Source organism: Pteropus medius, unplaced genomic scaffold, assembly GCF_902729225.1.
Source record: "Pteropus medius unplaced genomic scaffold, Ma_sr-lr_union100, whole genome shotgun sequence".
NCBI lineage: Eukaryota > Metazoa > Chordata > Mammalia > Chiroptera > Pteropodidae > Pteropus > Pteropus medius.
In genome coordinates, this window is record NW_024354502.1 from 31,565,697 (window position 1) to 31,586,136 (window position 20,440).

A 20,440-nucleotide genomic window follows, 5' to 3' on the forward strand; every position below is an offset into this window, starting at 1 on the left:
TGGTCGGGGCAAGGACAGAACAGGGAAGAAGGCGAAGAACAGGCAGTGCTAACCCTATTTTACAGATGAAGAAACTAAGGACTTGCCTGGAGTCTGTTTCATATACATGGCAGAGTGCTGTTTATTAGAGAAAATTGTACCTTCTTTTTCCCCCTTATTTTTGTAAATGCCTCTTTTTAAGTATAAGAGTTAGGTCCTCTTATTTCCTAATATAGAACTACATCTATTCCTCTTAGAAATTGATAAATGCCTAAATTTTGTCATCTAAAGATTTTAAAAGAATGAGGTGTGATGGAGTATCTAGCTAAATCATGTAACACCAGGGTTTAATGATAGTTGATTGAACTTTGGATGAGTAGATTTTTAAATTTTGGTTTATTAATTAAAAATTTGATTTCACTGTTTCACCTCGATTTTGTTTTTACCTAATTGTGTGGTTGGCATCTCAAACTATCTGTTAATTCTTTTTTTAAATTGTGTAAATATATGTAACATAAAATTTACCATTTTACCTATTTTAAGAGTACAATTCAATGGCAGTAAGTATATTTACAGTCTTGCACAACCATTACCTTATCTATTTCCATAACCTGTTCATCATCACAAACAGAAACTCTGTACCCATTAAACAGTAATTTTCCCTTACATCTCCTAGCCCCTAGTAACTTCTGTACTACTTTCTGTCTCTGTGAACTCCCTATTCTACAAAGCTTATGTAAATGGAATTATACGGTATTTGCCCCTTAGTGCCTGGCTTTTTTCACTTAGTGTAATGTTTTCAAGGTTCATCCATGTCATAACATGTATCACAATTTCATTCTTTTTATCGCTGTATAATATACCATTGTATTTATAGACCACGTTTTGTGTGTGCATTCATCTGTTGATGAACACAAAAGATGTTTTCCACTTTTTGGCTATTGTGAATAATGCTGCAATGAATGTTAGTGTACGGGTAGCTATATCTGTTCGAGTCTCTGCTTTCAATTCTTTTAGTCATATACCTAGGAGTAGATTTGCTAGATCACATGCTAATTCTATGTTTAACTATTTGAGGAACTGCTAAAATGTTTTTCACAGCAGCTGCATCATTTTAAATCCCACCAACAATGCACAAGGATTCCAATTGCTCTGTATCTTGGACCCAATACTTAACACACACACACACACACACACACACACAATATATATATATATATGATTTGCATTTTGATTTGCATTTCTCTAATGACTAATGATGCTGAGAATCTCTTCATGTGTTTATTGGCCATTGTAAATCTTCCTTAGAGAAATGTTTATTCAAGTCCTTTAACCATTTTTGAATTACGTTGTTTTTTATTGTTATTGAGTTGTAGGAGTTCTTTATATGTTCTGGATATTAATTTCTCATCAGATATATGATTTACAAATACTTTCTCCCATTCTGTGTGTTGTCTTTTTACTCTTCACAGTGTTCTTTGATGCACAAATTCTTAAATTTTTGATGAAATCCAACTTATTTATTTTTTCCTTTGTTGCCTGTGCTTTTAGTATCTATCCAAGAAATTATCATCAGATCCAAAGTGATGAAGATTTTTCTCCTACATTTTCTTCTAAAAGTGTTATAGTTTTAGCTCTTAAGTCTGGTATTTGATTACATTTTTGTTAATTTTGAGTTAATTTTTTGTATATGCTATGAGGATATACATTTTTTTCCCAGCACCATTTGTCAAAAAGACTATTTCCTTCCCTTTGAATGGTTTTGGCGCCCTTGTCAAAAATCAATTGACCGTACATGTGAGAGTTTCTTTGGGGGCTTTAAGTTCTTTTCCACTGGTTTATACATCTGTCATTATGCCAGTACTCCAATTTTTTATTGCTGAAGTTTTGTAGTAAGTTTTGCAGTCAGGAAGTGTGAGAATTTCAAACTTTGTTCTTTTCTTAAAGAGTGTTTTGGTTATTGGGGGTACCTTGAGAATCCGCATGAATTTTAAGCTGGACTTTTCTATTTCTGCAAAAAAAATAATTTAGACTTTGAAAGGGATTACATTGAATCTGTATATAACTTTGGATAGTATTGTCATCTTAATAATATTAAATTTTCCATTCCAGTAATACAGGATATCTTTCTATTTATTTATGCTTTTAAATTTCAGGAATATTTTATAGTTTCAATTGTACAAGACTTTTGTCTCCTTAGTTAGATTTATTCCTATGTATTTATTCTTTTCAATGCTACTGTAAATGGAATTATTTTCTTAATTTCCTTTTCGATTGTTTATTGCTCGTGTATAAAAATTGAACTGATTTTTGCATGTTGGTTTTGTATTCTGCAACTTTGTCGAATTTATTAGTTCTAACAGGTTTTTGTGCGGAATGCTTAGAGTTTTCTACACATAAGATCTTGTCCATCTGCAAACAGATCATCTTACTTCTTGCTGTCCAAGTTGGATACCTTTTATTTCTTTTTCTTGCCTAATTTCTCTAGTGAGGATTTCCAGGTCTACGTTGGATAGAAGTGGCAACAGTGGGTATGCTTGTCTTGTTCCTGATAGGGAGAAAAGCTTTCAATCTTTCATCACTGAGTGTGATATTATCTGTGGGTTCTTTTCATGTACTGCCTTTACCATGTTGAAAAAGTTTCCTTCTAGAAATTGGGTTTCTAGAATTAAGTTTCTAGGAATTGGGAAGCATTCCAAAAAACTGAAAAAGCCAATATTCTCAAGATGGTTGGAAAAAGTCTTATTGTTTTGGTAGAGTTCTCTTGTCAGTGGTATTATTTCAAACCAGAGCTGATAGTGATATGAACTGGTACAACCCTTTGGTAAAGGCAATACATTCAAGAACTCTAAAATTATTCATTAGCTTGAGCCAATAATTTCATTTCTGATAAATCTATTTTAAGAAATCCATTTTAAGAAATGGATTTATCATAAATATATTAAAAGTTTTATATGAAAAAGTAGAAAGAAAAGTTTCTGCATAGTATTTTATAGTCTATGACATAACTGGAAAATTTTAAGTAAAAGCATGGATTTGTCCACAGCTGCAGAAGATTAAAGTTTAAGATGCGTTACCAAGACAACACAGAGAAACTCAGGTGCCTTCTCTTTACTCTATATCCATGGCTCTTTTGTGAAGTGAAACATTAGTTTTTAAAAATTAAAATTATTGAGGTGACATTGGTTAATAAAATCAAATAGGTTTCAAGTGTATATTTCAATATCTCATATGTATATTTCATTGTGCGGTCGCCACCCAAAGTTAAATTTCCTTCCACCACCAAATATTTGACCCTCCATACCCCGATTTAACTTCCCCCTCCCCTTCACTCTGTTAACCACTAATCTACTGTCCATGTCCATGAGTCTCTGTTTGTTTGTCATGTTTGTTTATTTTTAGTTTTATATCTCATATGTGAATGAAATCATATGGTTCTTGACTTTTTCTGTCTGACTTATTTCACTTAGCATGGTAATCTCAAGATCCACCCACATTGTTGTGAATGGCATCTCATCTTTTCTAATGGCTGAGTATTTCATTGTATATATGTACCACATCTTTATCCAATTGTCTATCCAAGGATACTTTGGTTGTTTCCATGTCTTAGCCACTGTGAACAACGCTGGTATGAACATCAGAGTGCATATATCTTGTGGATAAATGTTTTCAGGTTTTTTGAGTAAATACCCAGAAAAGTTAAATGTTTTTTAAAAATCGCATTCAGTCATTACTGGTGTTTGAATGTGATAATGTGGTCAGCGTTGTTTTGGTGGCTTACTAAGATCTTACATCAAAGAACAAAATGGATTTATTTGGCAAGAAAGGAAAGTGGAGTAAGATAGGAAAAAAATAATTTCAATGTGGGGTATCTAAGTATTATTTGCATCCGAAATGCTCTAGAGCGGTGGTTCTGAACCAGGAGTGATTTTGTCCCAAGGGACGTTTGGCAAAGTCTGGAGACTTTTTTATTGTCCTTACTTGGGGCTGGGGGTAAGGGTGTACTACTGACATCTAGTGGTAATAGCCAGGGTTACCGCTAAACATCCTACACTGGCACAGGACAGTTTCTCACAACAAAGAATTATCTGGCCCAAATTGTCAATACTGCTGAGGTTGGGAAATTAGCTTTAAAGAAAGTAATCAGTATAATTATACTATCACAATATTTAATTTACAAGGATAAGGAGATTATTAAAAGAAGTAGATTCTGACTATGCTATAGCTATGCCTGGAATAAAATCACAGATCCAGTATGTTTGATCTGCAAAAGAAAAGAGAGTCTAATATATGGATAACCATGTACAAGAGACACATTCTATTCTCTACAAAGACTTCTTATAATTCTAAACCATCCACTAAATTATTTTTGATATTATAACAATAAATTAGGACAACTATGAAATTATATATGTTAGCACCCATTCCCAAATAGATCTACATAAAAATATGTATTATAAGAAGTGATTTTTTTAAAATTAAGTTTATTGGGGTAACATTGGTTAATACAATTATATAATTTTCAGGTGTACATTACCATTTGACATCTGTATATTCTATTGTGTGTTTACCACCCAAAGTCCAGTTTCCTTCAGCCACCATATATTTGATCCCCTTTACCCACCTCACCCTCCACCTAAACCCTATATTTGGCTCCCTTTACCCCATCTACCTCCCCCCTTCTCCCCGACCCCACTAGTAACCACTAGTCCATAGTCCTCTGATAACCACTAGCCTATAGTCTATATCTATGAGTCTCCGTTTGTCCTGCTCATTTGTTGCTTTTAGGTTTATATCCCACATATAAGTGATATCATTTTCAACTTTTCCTGTCTGGCTTATTTCACTTAACATGATTATCTCGAGGTCCATTCATGCTGTTGCAAATGGCAGTATTTCATCTCTTCTTATGGCTGAGTAATATTCCATCGTATATATGTACCACAGCTTCTTTAGCCAATCATCTATCGTAGGACACTTTTTTCTTTCTTTTCTTTTTTTTTTTTTTAACGCCTACAGCACCTGGTCTTCCTAGGTGCTCTCCCATCCAAGTAATAACCAGGCCTGATCCTGCTTAGCTTCCAAGATCAGACGAGATCGGGCACATTCAGGGTGGCATAGCTATAGACATAAGAAGTGTTTTTAAACCTAATATTATTAGATAATAGTTGATACCTTAAAAAGAAAATGTATATGTAATTATATATATTTATATTTTATATGTGAATATTATGTATATGACAATATAAGTATATATAAGTAATGATGCATTAAATAAATATCCATAAGCTCACTACAGACTTATATATTAGAACATTATCAATATGGACTCTTTCTGAGTTTCATTCCCCTGTTTCTCCCAAAGAAGAATTCAAGAATTCATTATCTTGAATTTTATCTTTATCATTCCTTTGCCTTTTAAAAATAGTAATATTATGTGTACATGTCCTTAAATAATGTACTTTTTAGTTTTGCTTTTCTTTTCCTATATAAAAAATGATATCATAATGGAGGTAGTCTTTTATGACTTGGTTTTTCCATTCAGCATTATCCATCTTATCACACATAGTTGTAATTCATTCATGTTACTATCATATAATATTTCTTTGAGTAATTATTCCAAAATTTATCTATTCTTCTATTGCTATACATGTGTGTTTGTTATGGATTGAACTGTATTTCTTCAAGCTCACATATTAAAGGCCTAGCCTTTAGCACCTCAGAATGTGTTTTGGAGATACTGGATTTGGAGACAGGATCTTTGGAGATAATTAAGTTAAAATGAGGCCCTTAGGATGGCCCTAAGCCAATCTGACTGATGTCTGTATAAGAAGAGGAAATTTGGACACTCAGAAAGACACTAGAGATGTGCACAAACAGAGGAAAGACCACATAAGGACACAGCAAGAAGGTGACCATCTGCGAGCTGACTCCACTGTTTTACTTTAACTTATCTATGGCTTTACATTCAGAGTTGGTTTCTTGTAGTCAGTGTATAATTGGCTCCACATATGCTTATTTCTGACCCTTGTCCCATTAAACCCAAGAAACCCAAGAAAAATGTGAAACATATCTTAAAACTTTTTTTTTTATTGTTTTCTCAGTTTAATACTAGGTCAACAAATGCAATTTTCATACATTTACCATTAGAATCAAGTCTCTTTAAGTTTTTTCACAGCCTTCAAAATTTGGGCCTTTGCAATTTGGATATTCCAGAAAATAAAATTAAAAGCTGAAAAAAGTCTCAATATTCCCAGTTTGTACACATGGTGTTTAATTTATGTGATACATATTTTTAAAGATCAAAGGGATCCTAGATTATTAGTGACTTTCCAAGAAATTTTTATTATGTAAAATTTCAAACATACAAGTAGAGAGAATAGTGTAATAAATCCTCATGTTCTTGCCACCACGACAGTTTGACAATCTTATTTTACCTACCTCTCAGCCCCAATTTTTTTTTTGTTTCCCGAAATATTTTAAAGCAAATCATAGATATCAGATCATTAAACCCATAAATACTTCATTATGTAAGTAAATCTTTTTATAAATACATCTATTAATCCTTTCTTAGTCCCATTCCCTCCTTATTAGGTTAGGAAACTAAGAGGGTTAGCGATTTGCCCAAGGCCATATAATTAGTGACAGAACTAGAGTGAGAATCTAAGTGCTTTTAATGCTTAATCCTGTATTCTTTCCCCATAACGTGTTGCCTCTGAAGATTACCTACTTACTAGCTAAGGAGGAAAAAAATCGCAATTAGATTTTCTACTAGCATCTTACATCAGAATCATCTTGGGAGATATTAAAAACGCAAATTCCTGAGTCTCGGACTCAGAGGATCTAATTCCTTAGGGCTGAGGTGGCGCCAGTGGTTCGCTGCAGCCAACTCAGACTGATGCTAGAGAGCCAACTATTAAATTTTAAGAAATGTTATGAGCCAATTACTAAAAATCATTAAACATTAAATTATATAAGCTTATCATTAAATAAGTTAAAAACAAAGGTAATAAATACTCAAAACTCGTTACTTCCTATGGACATTTCTACACTTTACTATTATCTATGTTTTTTGAGGTTTTATGTCCATTGTCTCTATCTGGTGAAATACTGTATAATGGTGTGAGGCTGTGTATCTTTTTCCAACTGCACATGCAGTGGTAGGTTGAAATCGGCATGTGGGAGCATTTACAACATTAACAATTGACGAATACAAGCCAGGTTTGGTTTGTTGTTTTATCGATTGTCCAGACATAAGAAAGTGATGGAGAAAATGGTAATAATGGAGATTAAACTTTAAAATGTGTTATGTCTATGGCCATTATATTGTGAATAGTATAAAATATGAGGAAATATTCTCCTAATGCTCAAAAGTTATTTTAGAATTCAGCAAAGAAATCTCTCAGATATTTAATAAATGATGTTTCACTCATTGATGTCAATGAACATATCAAACAACATTTATATTAGATCTATACTTCTTCATCAGTTGCAACCATAGGTTGGCTATAGATAGAGTTTGGCAAAAATCAATGAAAGCATTCTGTAAGAATGAATTAAATTTATAAAATTTACAAAAACAAATTAAAAAAATTGAATGTATTATTATTTGTAAATTGGGTACTACACATTGTTTTTATCAGCAAAATATATATTTATGTATTATAGAATGCCTACATTGTTTTGCTTTTTGGTTTTTTGGAGAGCTAGTTGTTAAACATTTTCCAACAAAACCTCTGGGTGAAGCACAGAACTCTACATTTCAAATGAGCATCTCAGGTATTCTTATGCCTACTAAATTTGGAGAATTACTGTTTTAGCCATTGAATAAAAAGATCAGGATCATTTAATTAGTCTCCATAGGTTCTTCTTGATTCTTACTGAAAGCAAGATATAGAATGTGTTCTTTCAAATGCAGGGATCAGTTTTTAAATTTTAAAATTAATTTAAAATAGTTTTACGGCAGTATAATTAATATACAATAAGTATAGATATTTGGAATGTACAATTGGCTAAGTTTTGACATTACTAAGTTTTGACGAAAGGTTCACTACAATCACCTCTGTGAACATATCCATCACCCCTCAAAAGTTTTTCATGCCTTTTTGTAATTCTTCCTTTCTATCCTTTCCTGCCCACCCCATAGCAATGCAATCATGGATCTTTTTTCTGTCACTACATATTAGTTAGCATTTTCTAGAATTTTATGTAAGTTTACTGTTTTTGGTCTAGCTTGTTTCACTCAGCATAATTGTTTTGAGATTCATCTGTATCGAGTGTCTGAATAGTTCATTTTTTAAAATTCTGAGTAGTATTCCATGGTATGAATCGACAACAATTTATTTATCCATCCAACTGTTCATGGGTCTTGGGGTTGTTTCCAGTTGTTGCTTATTACAAATAACATTTGTGTACAAATCTTTGTTTGGAGATACATTTCTTTTTGAGTAAATATCTAGGAGTGAAATGACTGGATCGTATGGTTGATATGTGTGTAACACTGAAAGAAACTAGCAAACTGTTTTCCAAAGTGGCAGAAGCCAATTTTCTTCTTCTTTTAGTTCTTTTTTTTGGGAGGGAGAGTGTGAAAAAACATGAGTAGTTCTGACATTGGCTCAAGATTTTCACGTGCGTACTCCAAGCAAGCTAGTAACACAGCATTACTCAAATTATATTCTTTAAATAATCATTTAGTCTTTGTTTAGTGGGAGTGGGAAGGAACTAGTTTATGGTATAGAGTTAGAATCACTTATCTAACTTACTGATGATAAATTTGTTTAAATTTACTTTCCATTTTTCTGCAGTTCTTGATGTACTTCCATTTCCTTTTGTGATTTGCTGAACCAGACATCTTAGGAGAATACAGTAAAAGGTATAAAATTTTGGATAATAAACAACTCGTTCACTTCAGTAAACATTGTACCATACATTATTTTATTTGAGAATTTTGGCTAACGGCAACTTATTACTACTTAGAATATATACATTGACAAAATACTCTACAGAGATGGTGTGTGTGCGCGCGTGCGTGTGCGTGTGGTGTTTGCTTTCCCATTCCAGAATGTCATCTATTTCAAGAGTAGTGAGATTAATTACATTTTACTCAGGCTAACTGGGGCTATAGGTCTGATATATTTTAGTGATATGTTAGTCTCCTCTTATAGACTGTTATTCTAAGAAGCTGCCTGGCTGGCCTCTCAATTTATCCGCCTCTGACTTGTCTCTTTGAAGGAAGACAATCTAAAAGCTAAGACTAGGTATGCTTTTATTATATAAGTAGACTTTGCAACCCTCATCTTAATCTAAAATGGCATAGCCACAGTTAATCTCCAGTTAAGTGTAACTAGAGAGATTACCACAGGGAACCTTGACTAAGAAACATTTTCCTGTGTAAGTGTGACAGCTTCTTAATCACTTCCACAAGTGGTGTTATTTCCCAATTTTTCTCAGAGTGGGTTGCTTGGTGGCAGGATTGGAAGAGGATGAGCCTAGCCAACACTGACGCGGTTGAGTTTTCAAGAGACGGCCTAGGAAGAGTTGGCTCCGGGAGACTCTTCCTTCCCTAGGGAAAAAAGGCAACAGTTGCAAATTGCCCAAAAGTTGAAGGACAAATGCCCACTTCTCTTTTGATCAAATTCAACTGCAGTGTGGTATTGTGAAATTATTTATTTTCTTACTTTATCTGTAATCACATTACTTTGAAGAAAAAAATAGAACTGTTCATATAGTGACAAGCAATGTTCCCCCTCCTTCTTTTTCCTGAGCATTATTCTCTAATGCATAGCAGAACCTATGTAAAAGTCCTCAAAGAGCCCTTTATCAGTGAGGGAGCCACCTACCTTTCTCTGCCCAATCAAGATAAAAGCTATATCTGGAGGAGAATCTCTTGTTTATAGATCCTGGAACTGGTAGTCTTCCAAGATGCTGATTTAAAAAAAAAAAAAAGAAACAAGAAGTATCTGTTCTGTGAAAAGGAAAGAAACATAAAAGCTTCTCTATTTGGTTAGGTAAACACTGTTGGTATGACTCTAGCTGTTGGCTTAATAAACGGAGAATAACATAAATGATGTTGATAATCACTTCAGTTAGATGACAAAACATGATATCATGTGGCTCAAGAATAAAGCAAATGATGAAGCAGACCTATTAATTAAAATCTTCTTTAACTTTCCATGGTAATGCTTCGTTTTACTTCCTAAAAGCTTGAGTCAGTTATATTTAGAATGTTCGAAGAACACATGTGGCACAGCAGAGGAGCACTGCTTTGCGAGTCAGGTGGTCTAGAGGGGAGTACTGGAGAGATCAGTGCTTCCCAATTTTTCCACCACGAAGAACCTATTTTATTATTTTTGCCCTGCAGACATGACATTTTGAAAGATTTTATTCGTTACCTGAACTCCTTTATCTCAGGCTAAGACAAGGGAACCCAGGGAGTGTGTTCAAGGGGAAAGGACGCTGTTCTGGGTGTGAATCCTGGCACCAAGGCTTACTAGCTGTATGACCTGGGGAAAGCTTATAACCTCTCTATGCCTCAGTTTTCTTATAGGGTGTGGCAAGTATATAAACGTATATATGGCTTAGAACAGTGCCTGTGATATGGTAAGAGCCCAAATAATAGCAGTAATAATAATAACAACATTATTATTTGAACTAATCAGATGGAAGAGTTGGCCCATCTGAGAGTTGGCTAGCAGGCCCATCAACAATTCCCAAGGGATATAACAAACTTTGGTTTGAGTGATGCTGCTGTACCTTTAAGGGAGTGTAGGAGTTTGGGTGTAGGGTACTATTTTTCAGGGGTAGAAATCTAAACCAATTTTGCTTGGGTTGTCAAGGTCGGAGCAGGATTCAATTGAGGAACAGTATTGCAGGTGGAGAAGCTGAAACTGGAAAACAATACAAGAAGGCATCAGGGCCCTGTTAGACAGCCAGGCTTCAAAGCAGACGTTGTTCTCAGAGGAGGACTCATACCTCCAGGAAACTAAGCCCAATACTTAAAACTCCTGTAAAAAACCGGTGCTAAGGAGAGAGGATGCAGCCGATGGCAGGCAGATGCTCATGGTAGATACAGATTGAGGGCAGCAAGACCAGCAGCACCTCTTGCTCCATGGTAGGGCGTAGATCTCAAAAGACTACCATATCTGTTTAGGACAAACTCAGGGCTTGAACATAGCTGGGTCTGCAGATTTAAGATCCTATAACAAAAATGACTTTTTCTATTTGTAGTCACATTATTTTTCTATTTCATCTCCGATCTGTTTCACTATTATCAAAAGGATATAAAAAAATTTACCTTATCGCTTGAATTACTGAAATGGTTGTGAAGTTAAAAAATGATCAGGATAAGTAAACTTATGCCCTCTTCATGGCTTCTGGCTGTTTTTTTCTGGCTGTTGTTTTTTTAGGCCAAGATTCATGACGTGCTAGATACTCTGCACAGTGACAGAGTCACCATTCACATCCCAGAAAGTCCTATGATGTCATCAACAGCAAATCAGCTTGGGCCCAGTTACAGTTTCAGTTACAGTTAGTGTAACTGCACAGATTTTATGATTCTAATAAAAATCAAACTTTTTTTTTATTTAGTTAGCAGATGCAGTTTTATTGTAAATATATATACTTTTTCTGCTTAATTTCTGAAATGTCGATAATGGCTCATCTACAGCTAAAGTAACTTCTTGACAAAACTCATGGATGCTACAGAATTTTATATTTATAACCATCACCCACCTCTTGAAGCTCTCTGGCTCCTAAGACACATCACTGGTTCTCCCATCTTTCTCATAATTTCTTCTGTTTCCTCTGTAGAACCCTTTTTTCTTGTCCTGTTTATTCTAATGTTCCTAGAATTCTGCTCTCAGTCACCTTCTTTTGCATGAGATACTTTCACTAATTGATCTTTTCATTCTCATTTAAATGATTACATTTTTTTTATGTGGACTCTCCATTCTCTCTATATCTCTGGCTCTGGCCTATCCTGAGTTCTAGATCTCTATTTCTAATTGATAACAAGACCTCTCCTCTGGGGTATCCCACAGATACTAAAAGCTCAGCCATTTTTCACATTGATTTTCTTGTTGGCTTATATTGACTCTCACCTAGAGCTGGGGGCGTATTTCTCACCCTTTCAGGGCCTCTCAGAGATGGGCCCTGAACAAAATTAGGGTTCTTCAGCAAGCAAGAAAAGTTGTTGATTGAACAACTAACAGTGCCTGCTCACATACACACATTCCAATCCCACTAAAATACATCGAATAAATTCCTTATCTGGCATTCAAAGTCCTTCAAAATCTAGATTCAGGTCACTTTTAATTTATTTATTATATTTTGATTTTTTTTTTTATTTCAAAGTCTCAGAGAATTTAATATAGGGGAATCCCAAAAGCAGTTTAAACACCACCACCACCACCACACATACACACAATCATGAGCGGGTGTTAAATCTGTCTTCCGCTGGCCCGGTTCAGGGAGTTTCAGGATGTATTCATATCCCTTACCTTTCCTTTTCCTAGTCCTAGGCAGTCATTTTTTTTTTTAACTGTTGGGCTACTTTTTACTTTTCTCCCTATGCTTGGGCTATTGTGGGTCACCATTTTCAGGACATGTGCGGCATTTTCCTATCTCTGCTTCACTGGTTAGGCATTAATTTATGGGTGCCGCCTTCCTATTTTCTCTGCCCATCAAACTCCTACTCATCTTTCAAGATCTACCTGTAAAGCCACTTCTAACGTGAAGTCATCCATGAGCACCTCAGGGATCTTTCTTTGAATTCCTGCAATATCGTGTTCTGTCCTTCCCAGATTTTCAGTTCCTTGAGGTTAAGGACTGTGCAGAGTCACTGTTGTAGTTCTCACAGCGCCTAACACACTCACTGCCTAACTTACTGTTGTTGGATGAATAATAATTTAACTAAAACATCTCTGGTTGTGTTTACAAAAAAGCCAAATCTGTCTCAGACAGCAAGGGAAACAATACTGGCATCGTCTGCTCGGAAAGCCAAGTTCACCCTCAGATACACAAGTCCGTGGTTATACACAGTGACTCCTTTGCCTGAACAGATTTTAGATATGTAAGAAAAAAGAACAGGAAATACTCTTGTTTGAAATAAAGCTTTCCCTCCTCCCCCCAATATCAGCATCATCTTTGCCTTTCTCTGTCTTTTTCTTTTTTTGTTAGGTATCTGACTTGTTGCTTCTCCTTTAGGCATTTCTTATGTTTGGATCTATTGATTTTAACTATACTTGCCCTTCCTATCCCCAGGCCATTTCTCCTGTTCAATGTTAATATTTTATATAGTAGCTCTCCTGTTCTAACACACTTGAGTACATCTTTATACATCTTATTTCTATTGTCAGTAATAAAGACTCTTACAATAATGTATATTGTTGAAACATACTCTCTTATTAATGGAGATCTTACCATTATGTATAGTTATAGCAGTGAAAGGGCACAGAATGAGACTTGAAAGTGGAACAAGACTTTGCAACTATTGACTGAAATGATATGTGAGCTTTTTTTTTTTTTCAAAAAAAGATGCTAATAATGCTTTGAAGGAAATAACAATAATTATTTAAAATTGTCTATCTGCTTCTCCCAAGAAGACATACAAATGGCCAACAGACCATTGATGAAAAGATGCTCAACTTCACTAGCAATCAGGGAAATGCAAATCAAAACCTCAATGAGATATCATCTCACAGCTGGTAGAATGGCTATTATCAACAGGACAAGTAATAACAAGTGTTGGAGAAGTTTTGAGGAAAAGGAGCCCTCATACACTGCTCATGGGATTGTAAATTGGTATAGCCACTATAGAAAACAGTATGGAGTTTCTCCAAGAACTAGGAATAGAATTACCACATGACCCAGCAATCCTTCTTCTATTTGTCCAAAAGACTTGAAAACATTTACCTGCAAAGATATATGCACTCTGATATTCATAGCATTATTATTCACCAAGTCATGGAAATGACCGAAGTGTTCTTCGATAGATAATTGGATAAAGAAGCTGTGGTACATACATACAATGGAGTATTACTATTGAGCCATAAGAAAAAACAAAATACTGCCATTTGGGACAGCATTGATGGATCTTGAGATTATCATGCTAAGCAAAATAAGTCAGACAGAAAAAGTTGAGGACCATATGATTTTGCTCATATGTGGGATATAAAAACTGAAGGCAACAAGCATACATGACAAACAGAGACTCATGGACAGGGACAGTGGATTAGTGGTTACCAGAGGGATGATGGGAAGCGGGGAGGTATATAAGGGTAGAGGGTATCAAATATTTGGTGGCAGAAGTAAATTTAACTTTGGGTGGTGAACACACAATGCAATTCACATATAATATATATTTGAATTGGACACTTGAAACCTATTTGATTTTATTAATCGATGTCACTCTAATAATTTTCCTTAAAAAAATAAAAAAGAAAAATAAAATTATCTATCAGAGTTAAAAAATCAAGGTTGGAGTGAAAGTTTGAGGACTCCTCCGTAAACCATGGAGACTTGAGTTATCCAAGGGAAAACCAGTAACCCTGGTTTTCAAAAAGAAAGGCCTGGGTGAGCTAAGGTGCACATGGGTGAATTAGTGCAACTACTGTTGAAATAAAAGACACTGTTTTGAGCTGATCTGTGTTTAGGTATCTGGAATTTATGTCAGGCAGAAACAGACCAGATGTGGATTAGGCCCTGGTGCCTCCCTGCTCTTGTTTTTCTGTAGTTCCCAACCCTTTTGTTTTCTTCTTTAAACGAGGAGGTGGCGAAGTCGAGTGCACAGAATTAGAATGGAAATGTGGAGAGTGAAGCACTTGGTGTACTAGATAGCTTTTATGTGAAATCTCAGTCATACTGTTGACAGCATTGTGCTGCTCCAGCCGCCTGTCATTTGGAGAGCTTGGTAGGGGGGCCATGAGGGGAGCACTTCTCCTCCTTCTGGACTGACCTAGAGAGAAACAGCATGAATAATGGAGTGTAAGATTGAAAACATTATGAACCAACTCACTGATTTGATGTGTAAACTTAAAGATGTCAATGTAAAACATGTGGAAGAAGTTCAAAGCATCCCTCATTCAGTCAACAAATATTAATTAAGCCTATGTTTGAGTTACGGTGCTTATGGAATGAGGTCTTCAAATGTATAATTTTTTTCTAGAAAAACAAAGCTTGTCCTTTTGGGTCAAACATTATTTATTTTACTCATTTTAAATGAAAACCTTTTTGGAAATATTGCACATTTTCAAGATTTCTGAAGTAGACTATATGGAATATAATTAGACCCTATCTCAATGACTCACCACTCACTGTAGTACCGTCTGGCAAGTCTTCATGCTTTAGTACAACAGACCTCTCCCATCTAATGAGCTACCTCTGACTACACAGCACATTTGCTGTGATCTAAGAAATTAGATAACTCGGATTATCTAATTTTAAATGATCTGTTTAAAAAGTCAACACAGCTTGAGTGACTGCCTGAGTGCATCTCTTAGAAATTAGAGTAATTGAGTTTTAAGGAGTGAGCTTCACAACTGCTTTTTCGGCTCCTGGATCTCTGAGTCAAGGTTCTCAAGGATCCTGGTGAGACTGAGAAGTCTGACCTTGAACTGTACGAAACATTTCTATAAAGTTTAATACCCATGCAGTATATATTTGAAACGAATTATTAAACAAATGACATATTATAATGTACATAGTTTGCATTTTATTAAGTGTAAAAGTCTGACATTGTACATATTGTTTTAGAATATATTTTTATATGGACTAACCTTTGCCCCCAAGGGGATAAAATCACTCTGGCATCATGACCAGAACTTCGTATATATTCTTCATTGTTGCCACATTACCAGCACCATATTTAAGGTACCTTTATAATGTGCGTGGAAATTCAAATAACATATTTTGATTCCTAAATCGTGATGTTTATGAAAAATGTATAACTACCTAAGAACAATGAAACTAAAAGCTAAAATCTATGTAGAAAAAAATTTTTTTCCCAGCAAGCCTCAAAAATTGGTTTTTAACATCTGGGTTTGGTGTGCAATCCGGTATTTCTGGTCCTTTTGTCTTTGAAGTGTAAAAGAACCCACTCTTCCACTGGTTTCACTGTCTCAATTTTACTAGGCATCATTTGGGAATGGCATCTGCAGAGGTAAGCTGGTTGGTCTTTTTCCCTCACACACTGTTGTTTCTGGTAATGATGGAGACCAAGGATGATCGACACTGCTTCATAATGATGGCCCCCAAAAGATAATCCAAGCAATACCTATTAAATGCTAATCAAAAATAATATCTACTTTCTGTTTGGGTAGTAGTACATTCAGAAAAATGTATCTTTTCTCACATTATGATATTACTTAGTTTTGTGGTTTTATCACTTTTTCGATTCCTTTAAATTTTCATGTAATAATTATTGTCAAGATGTACCTAGAGGCACCAAACCCTTAGCTAGCATTGGCTTTATGATTCTTAATATATATTGATGTATACTGATATGCCACATATTGATATGCACGTTGCTATTCTGATACATTAGTATCCTAACCGAAAAAGTTTGTACAACTTCGGGTATGTTGAGAAGTCTGTTATGAGCCCCTAAAGGAAATGTAATTAATCCTGAGTGATCTCCCTTTTTCTTATAGATGACAGGAATAAAGACAATTGCAGTAACAGGAAGGGAAGTGCCTCCTCTACCTTCCCCAAGCGAGTCCACAGGAGCCTAGAATCCAGATCCACCAGTGTACCAATACAGCGGCCCCTACTCAAGTCCTTGGCTCATGTTCCAAAACAGATACCTCGCTTAAACGCTATTATTTAGAAATTCTAGAGACATCACTGAACAGAGAGATGGGAGTTATCACATGAGAGAAAAGAAAAATCAATGCTTTAACAACTCACCTATCATCAGTTCATGGAGGAGTGAGAATGTTTTGGTGACAGTTGGAAGGTTCTGAAGACGTTACTTGTTTATTCAAAGAGTGCTTGATTGTGTAGGCTTTCACCTTAACACAATTCATCACTAATCCCAACCTCCATGTGGCCCCTCCATCTGCACAATGGAGATTGTTGTATGATTTGCCTCACTGGGCTGCTGTGAGAGAATGTACAGAGGAAGCTTGGCCAATGATCTGTACCTATATATATGTGGATGCTGGACTCATTCTTTATTTATGACCTTTATCACTGTGAAACATTTTGGGAGCAGTAACAGAGCAGATGTTGTTTTCATTCATTTGGTAAACACCAGCTTCTTCCCTCTTTCCCAAATCCCAATTGAGTTGTTGTGGGGATCTCATGTCACAAGGATTATTTACTCACTTAACAGGTGTGGATGTGGGGACAGAGCTACCTGAGGTTCCAGGGCAGCAGGAGTTGGAACAATGATGGATCTGGGTGGGCTGGGGAGTTGGTAGGAAGCAAGGGTTGCTTCCAAGATGCTACCCACAGGTAAATAAGTGCTTACTGGCTGCTTCAGACTGCCTATTGCCTCCAGGACTCCTACTCTGTGCCCACCTAAAGTCTGGTGCTCCAGAATCTTCCAGATGGGGACTTTGAGCATTTTGATGGCCAGGCAATAAAAGGAGCACTGCACCAGGAATCACAGGACTGGTTTCTATCTCTGGTCTTGCTGTGGCTCAGCCAAGGGACTTCTACAAGTTGCATCTCTAAGAGTGGAGACATCTTTCCACTCTTCCAGCTTAACCCTGATCCCTCTCAAGTCTCCTTCATTATAGTGAGAATTGGGGATCATAATACTCCCAAACTCCTTCTCCCTCAGAGAAGTGCTGGAGCACTTACAAATAAAAGGCACCTGTGGCGCCCGAGGGTGTGCGTCCCCCCTCCCCCGTGCGTTACCTATTGTGTGTGTGTGTGTGTGTGTGTGTGTGTGAGCTTTTTATTGCTCAATACCCCACTTACCTGTTTTCCATCCTTCCCGGTTTCTTCTCCTCCGCCTCCCAGGGGCCGTCAGGGGTCCTGCAGACATCGCTTCCCCACGGTAGTGGGGTCTCAGAGCTAAAGAGGTTCTGACCTACGCTGCAAATAAAAGCTCTCTAATGATGGTGTTAGAACTGACCAGAGCCGCAAAGACAACGACTGCAGAATTAATTCTCCAAGGTCCAAATTACAAAGTTATTGTGAGTAAGTAGACCAATGGAGGGGAGGGCAGCCCAGTGAAGGCAAAGGAAACGAGGTGGTGGTGGTGGTGGGGAGGGGCCTGGGGAACTCGATCCTAAAAGAGGAAGGACCACACACTTATGAATAGACATCCGACCACTCCTCTCCCCTCAACTTTTCCTGATCTCAGTGATCAGGCACACGCAAAACCGCCCACCTGCAGGGAACCCCTGGTCTCTGGGCGTGCCCCGTCAAACAGGGGATAGGCTTCCGCCGGGGCGCCCCTCTCTGGCTCCGCAGAGGGACGCACTGCAGAGGGGCGCTCTGGGAAGCGGCCAAACGCGACCCCCGCCGGTCGCCGCAGCCCCCACCCGGCGGCTGGCGCTGGGGCTCTGCTGCGGTTCAGCCCCCGCCGCCGCCGCCGCCGCCGCTCCCCGCCCCCCGGGTCCCCGGAGGCTCGGAGGCTGCCGGAGCGGGAGGTGGAGCCGAGCCCGCGGCGGCCGCGCAGGAGGGAAAGTTCGGCCGCGCGAGAGCAGCAGGAGCCGGCCGGGCAGCCCGGGGGGCACCTCGGGGTGAGTGGGGACCCTTACGGGCCGCTGGGGTGAGCCGCGCCGCGCGGGGGCGTCGGCGCGGCTTCCTTGCCCACCCCAGCCCGCGACCTCGGGGCGGCGAGTGCAGCGGGGAGGATGGAGCGGCGCCCGGCCTCCCGGCGTCCTGCCTGCCGGGGCTGCTGGCGGCCCGTGGGGAGGGGGCTCGACGCCGCGGGGCTCGGGGGCGGCCGGGCCCCGGCGGGGCGCGGACGCGCGGGGACGTGGGGGAGGCTCCCAGGGAGGCTCCGGGGTCACTTTAGCTTCACCAACCTTTCTCGTAGCCTTTAGCTGTTTAATGACGTTCTCTTACACCCACTAAAAAGTAGCTTTGACACGTGCCCGCGCGGCTACTTTGCTGGTACTGGTGTGTTATTTTTGCCGTGATGGAGAGGGCGGAGGGGGCGTGCCGAGGGTGGCCGGTGGGCAGCGTGCTCTCCTGCCTTGGACCCGGACCATGGTCATCGCGACCGAGGATGCCCGGAGGAAGTGTTTTGTGCAGCCGGTGGAGAGAAGCTGTTTGAGGGCAGGCTCTGGGGGTACCGGGGTTTGAAGGGCGGGGAGGAGGAGGAAAGCTGTACAAAGGGAAAGCAAAGTTGTTGTTTCTGCGGCACTTCCTGCACCTGCTCTACCGTCAATGATTTTGAAGTTATCTTTTCATCGATGAGCAAAGAAAAAGTGATGGGAGAGGAAGAGGTTTTAACAGCACTGTACATGCTGAAACAGTGAGCCTTAGGAAACACTAATAAATGATAGATGATTATTTCGTAAACTCTACTTTTATTCTGATTTCAAAGCCTTGGAGTAGTTTTTATTTAAATGCCATTAGATGGGTCTGGATAATAAATAATGAACTGTTCTTTCATATCTTTTTACTAGAAATTTAAATGAAATTCCACCAGATTTCTTGAATTCTGTTAACATTCTTCATATAAGAAAGTCATGATTATCGTAGTTTTACTTGTGACAATGAGCATTAATAAGCCCTGTGCTGCCGTGCTTTTACGTTGCTAATTGGAAGGAGAAAAGTCTTTCAAACTTGGAAATAGAAGCATAGAGCAAAAACGTAAAGCCTTAGTCATTACCAGTGATCTGAACACATGTGTAATAGGATACGGGGTAGTACTAGTATACTATATGTACTCTAAATTGTACAGTATTGAGATGCTTTAATTTTGTTCATCTTTGTGTTTCAAATCTCGTATGTCTGTTTGCAAACTATTGATGGGATTCTAAGTGAAGTCTCAAACATTTGGACTCACCATTTTACACTATGGTGAAGTGAGCATTTGCTTTGCCATCCCAGATACCGGGGCTTCAAGTGGCCTCTCCCATTTATTAACTATATGACCATGGGCAAGTTACTTACCCTTTCCCAGCACTAGTTTCCTACTTGGTAAAATGCTATTAATATTCCTCACCTAATAGAGATGTTAGGCAGAATGAAATAACACTTATTCCAGTGCCTGGGGCACAATAAGCGCTTCATCAATGTTGTCTTTTGTGTCTCTTTACTTTTAGGGATTCCCAACTCTGGCACGTTTCAACATTTTAAAAAAACATTTAAAAATCTTTCTTTGCAATCTTACTTTTTCATTCATTCACTCATTCAACAATTATTTGAATTTCAGATGGTACCCTCTATGGGCATTTGAAAATGAGGAGCTGACACTTTGAAGTTGGCCTGGGAAATATTTCAGGTTTTTCCTGTTGATAAGAATCCATCGTAGGGTCATATGATGATGAATTGTACC

At 37.9% G+C, this 20,440-nt stretch overlaps 1 protein-coding gene, 1 long non-coding RNA gene and 1 pseudogene across 2 annotated transcripts; all 3 read right to left on the reverse strand.

Moving 5' to 3' along the window:
- Nucleotides 1–4,989: 4,989 nt before the first annotated feature.
- LOC120595827 (uncharacterized) lies at nt 4,990–5,108 on the reverse strand (annotated as a pseudogene).
- Nucleotides 5,109–8,894: 3,786 nt separating this feature from the next.
- Nucleotides 8,895–10,974, reverse strand: LOC120595703 (uncharacterized). Its single transcript, XR_005651001.1, has 3 exons — nt 10,732–10,974; nt 9,819–9,903; nt 8,895–9,541 (listed from the first exon to the last, which is right to left on the reverse strand). It is a non-coding gene; the product is annotated as an uncharacterized LOC120595703 (long non-coding RNA).
- A 3,243-nt stretch (nt 10,975–14,217) lies between these two features.
- LOC120595610 (CASP-like protein 4U1) lies at nt 14,218–19,151 on the reverse strand. Its single transcript, XM_039853770.1, has 4 exons — nt 19,069–19,151; nt 18,317–18,665; nt 17,902–18,013; nt 14,218–14,932 (listed from the first exon to the last, which is right to left on the reverse strand). Exons 1-4 carry the CDS (start codon nt 19,149–19,151, stop codon nt 14,673–14,675), a joined length of 804 nt encoding a protein of 267 aa, XP_039709704.1. The 3' UTR covers nt 14,218–14,672.
- Between the last annotated feature and the right edge of the window lie 1,289 nt (nt 19,152–20,440).

Bases quoted from the DNA above. Each gene is read 5' to 3' on its own strand.
- LOC120595610 (XM_039853770.1), bottom strand. From the start codon at position 19,151: ATGACCATGGTCCGGGTCCAAGGCAGGAGAGCACGCTGCCCACCGGCC. The intron at 18,666-19,068 runs GCAAAAATAACA...ACTCACCCCGAG, and splicing joins CCTCCGCCCTCTCCATCACG to GTGCCCCCCGGGCTGCCCGG. The intron at 18,014-18,316 runs GTGGGCGGTTTT...TTTGCAGCGTAG, and splicing joins AGACCAGGGGTTCCCTGCAG to GTCAGAACCTCTTTAGCTCT.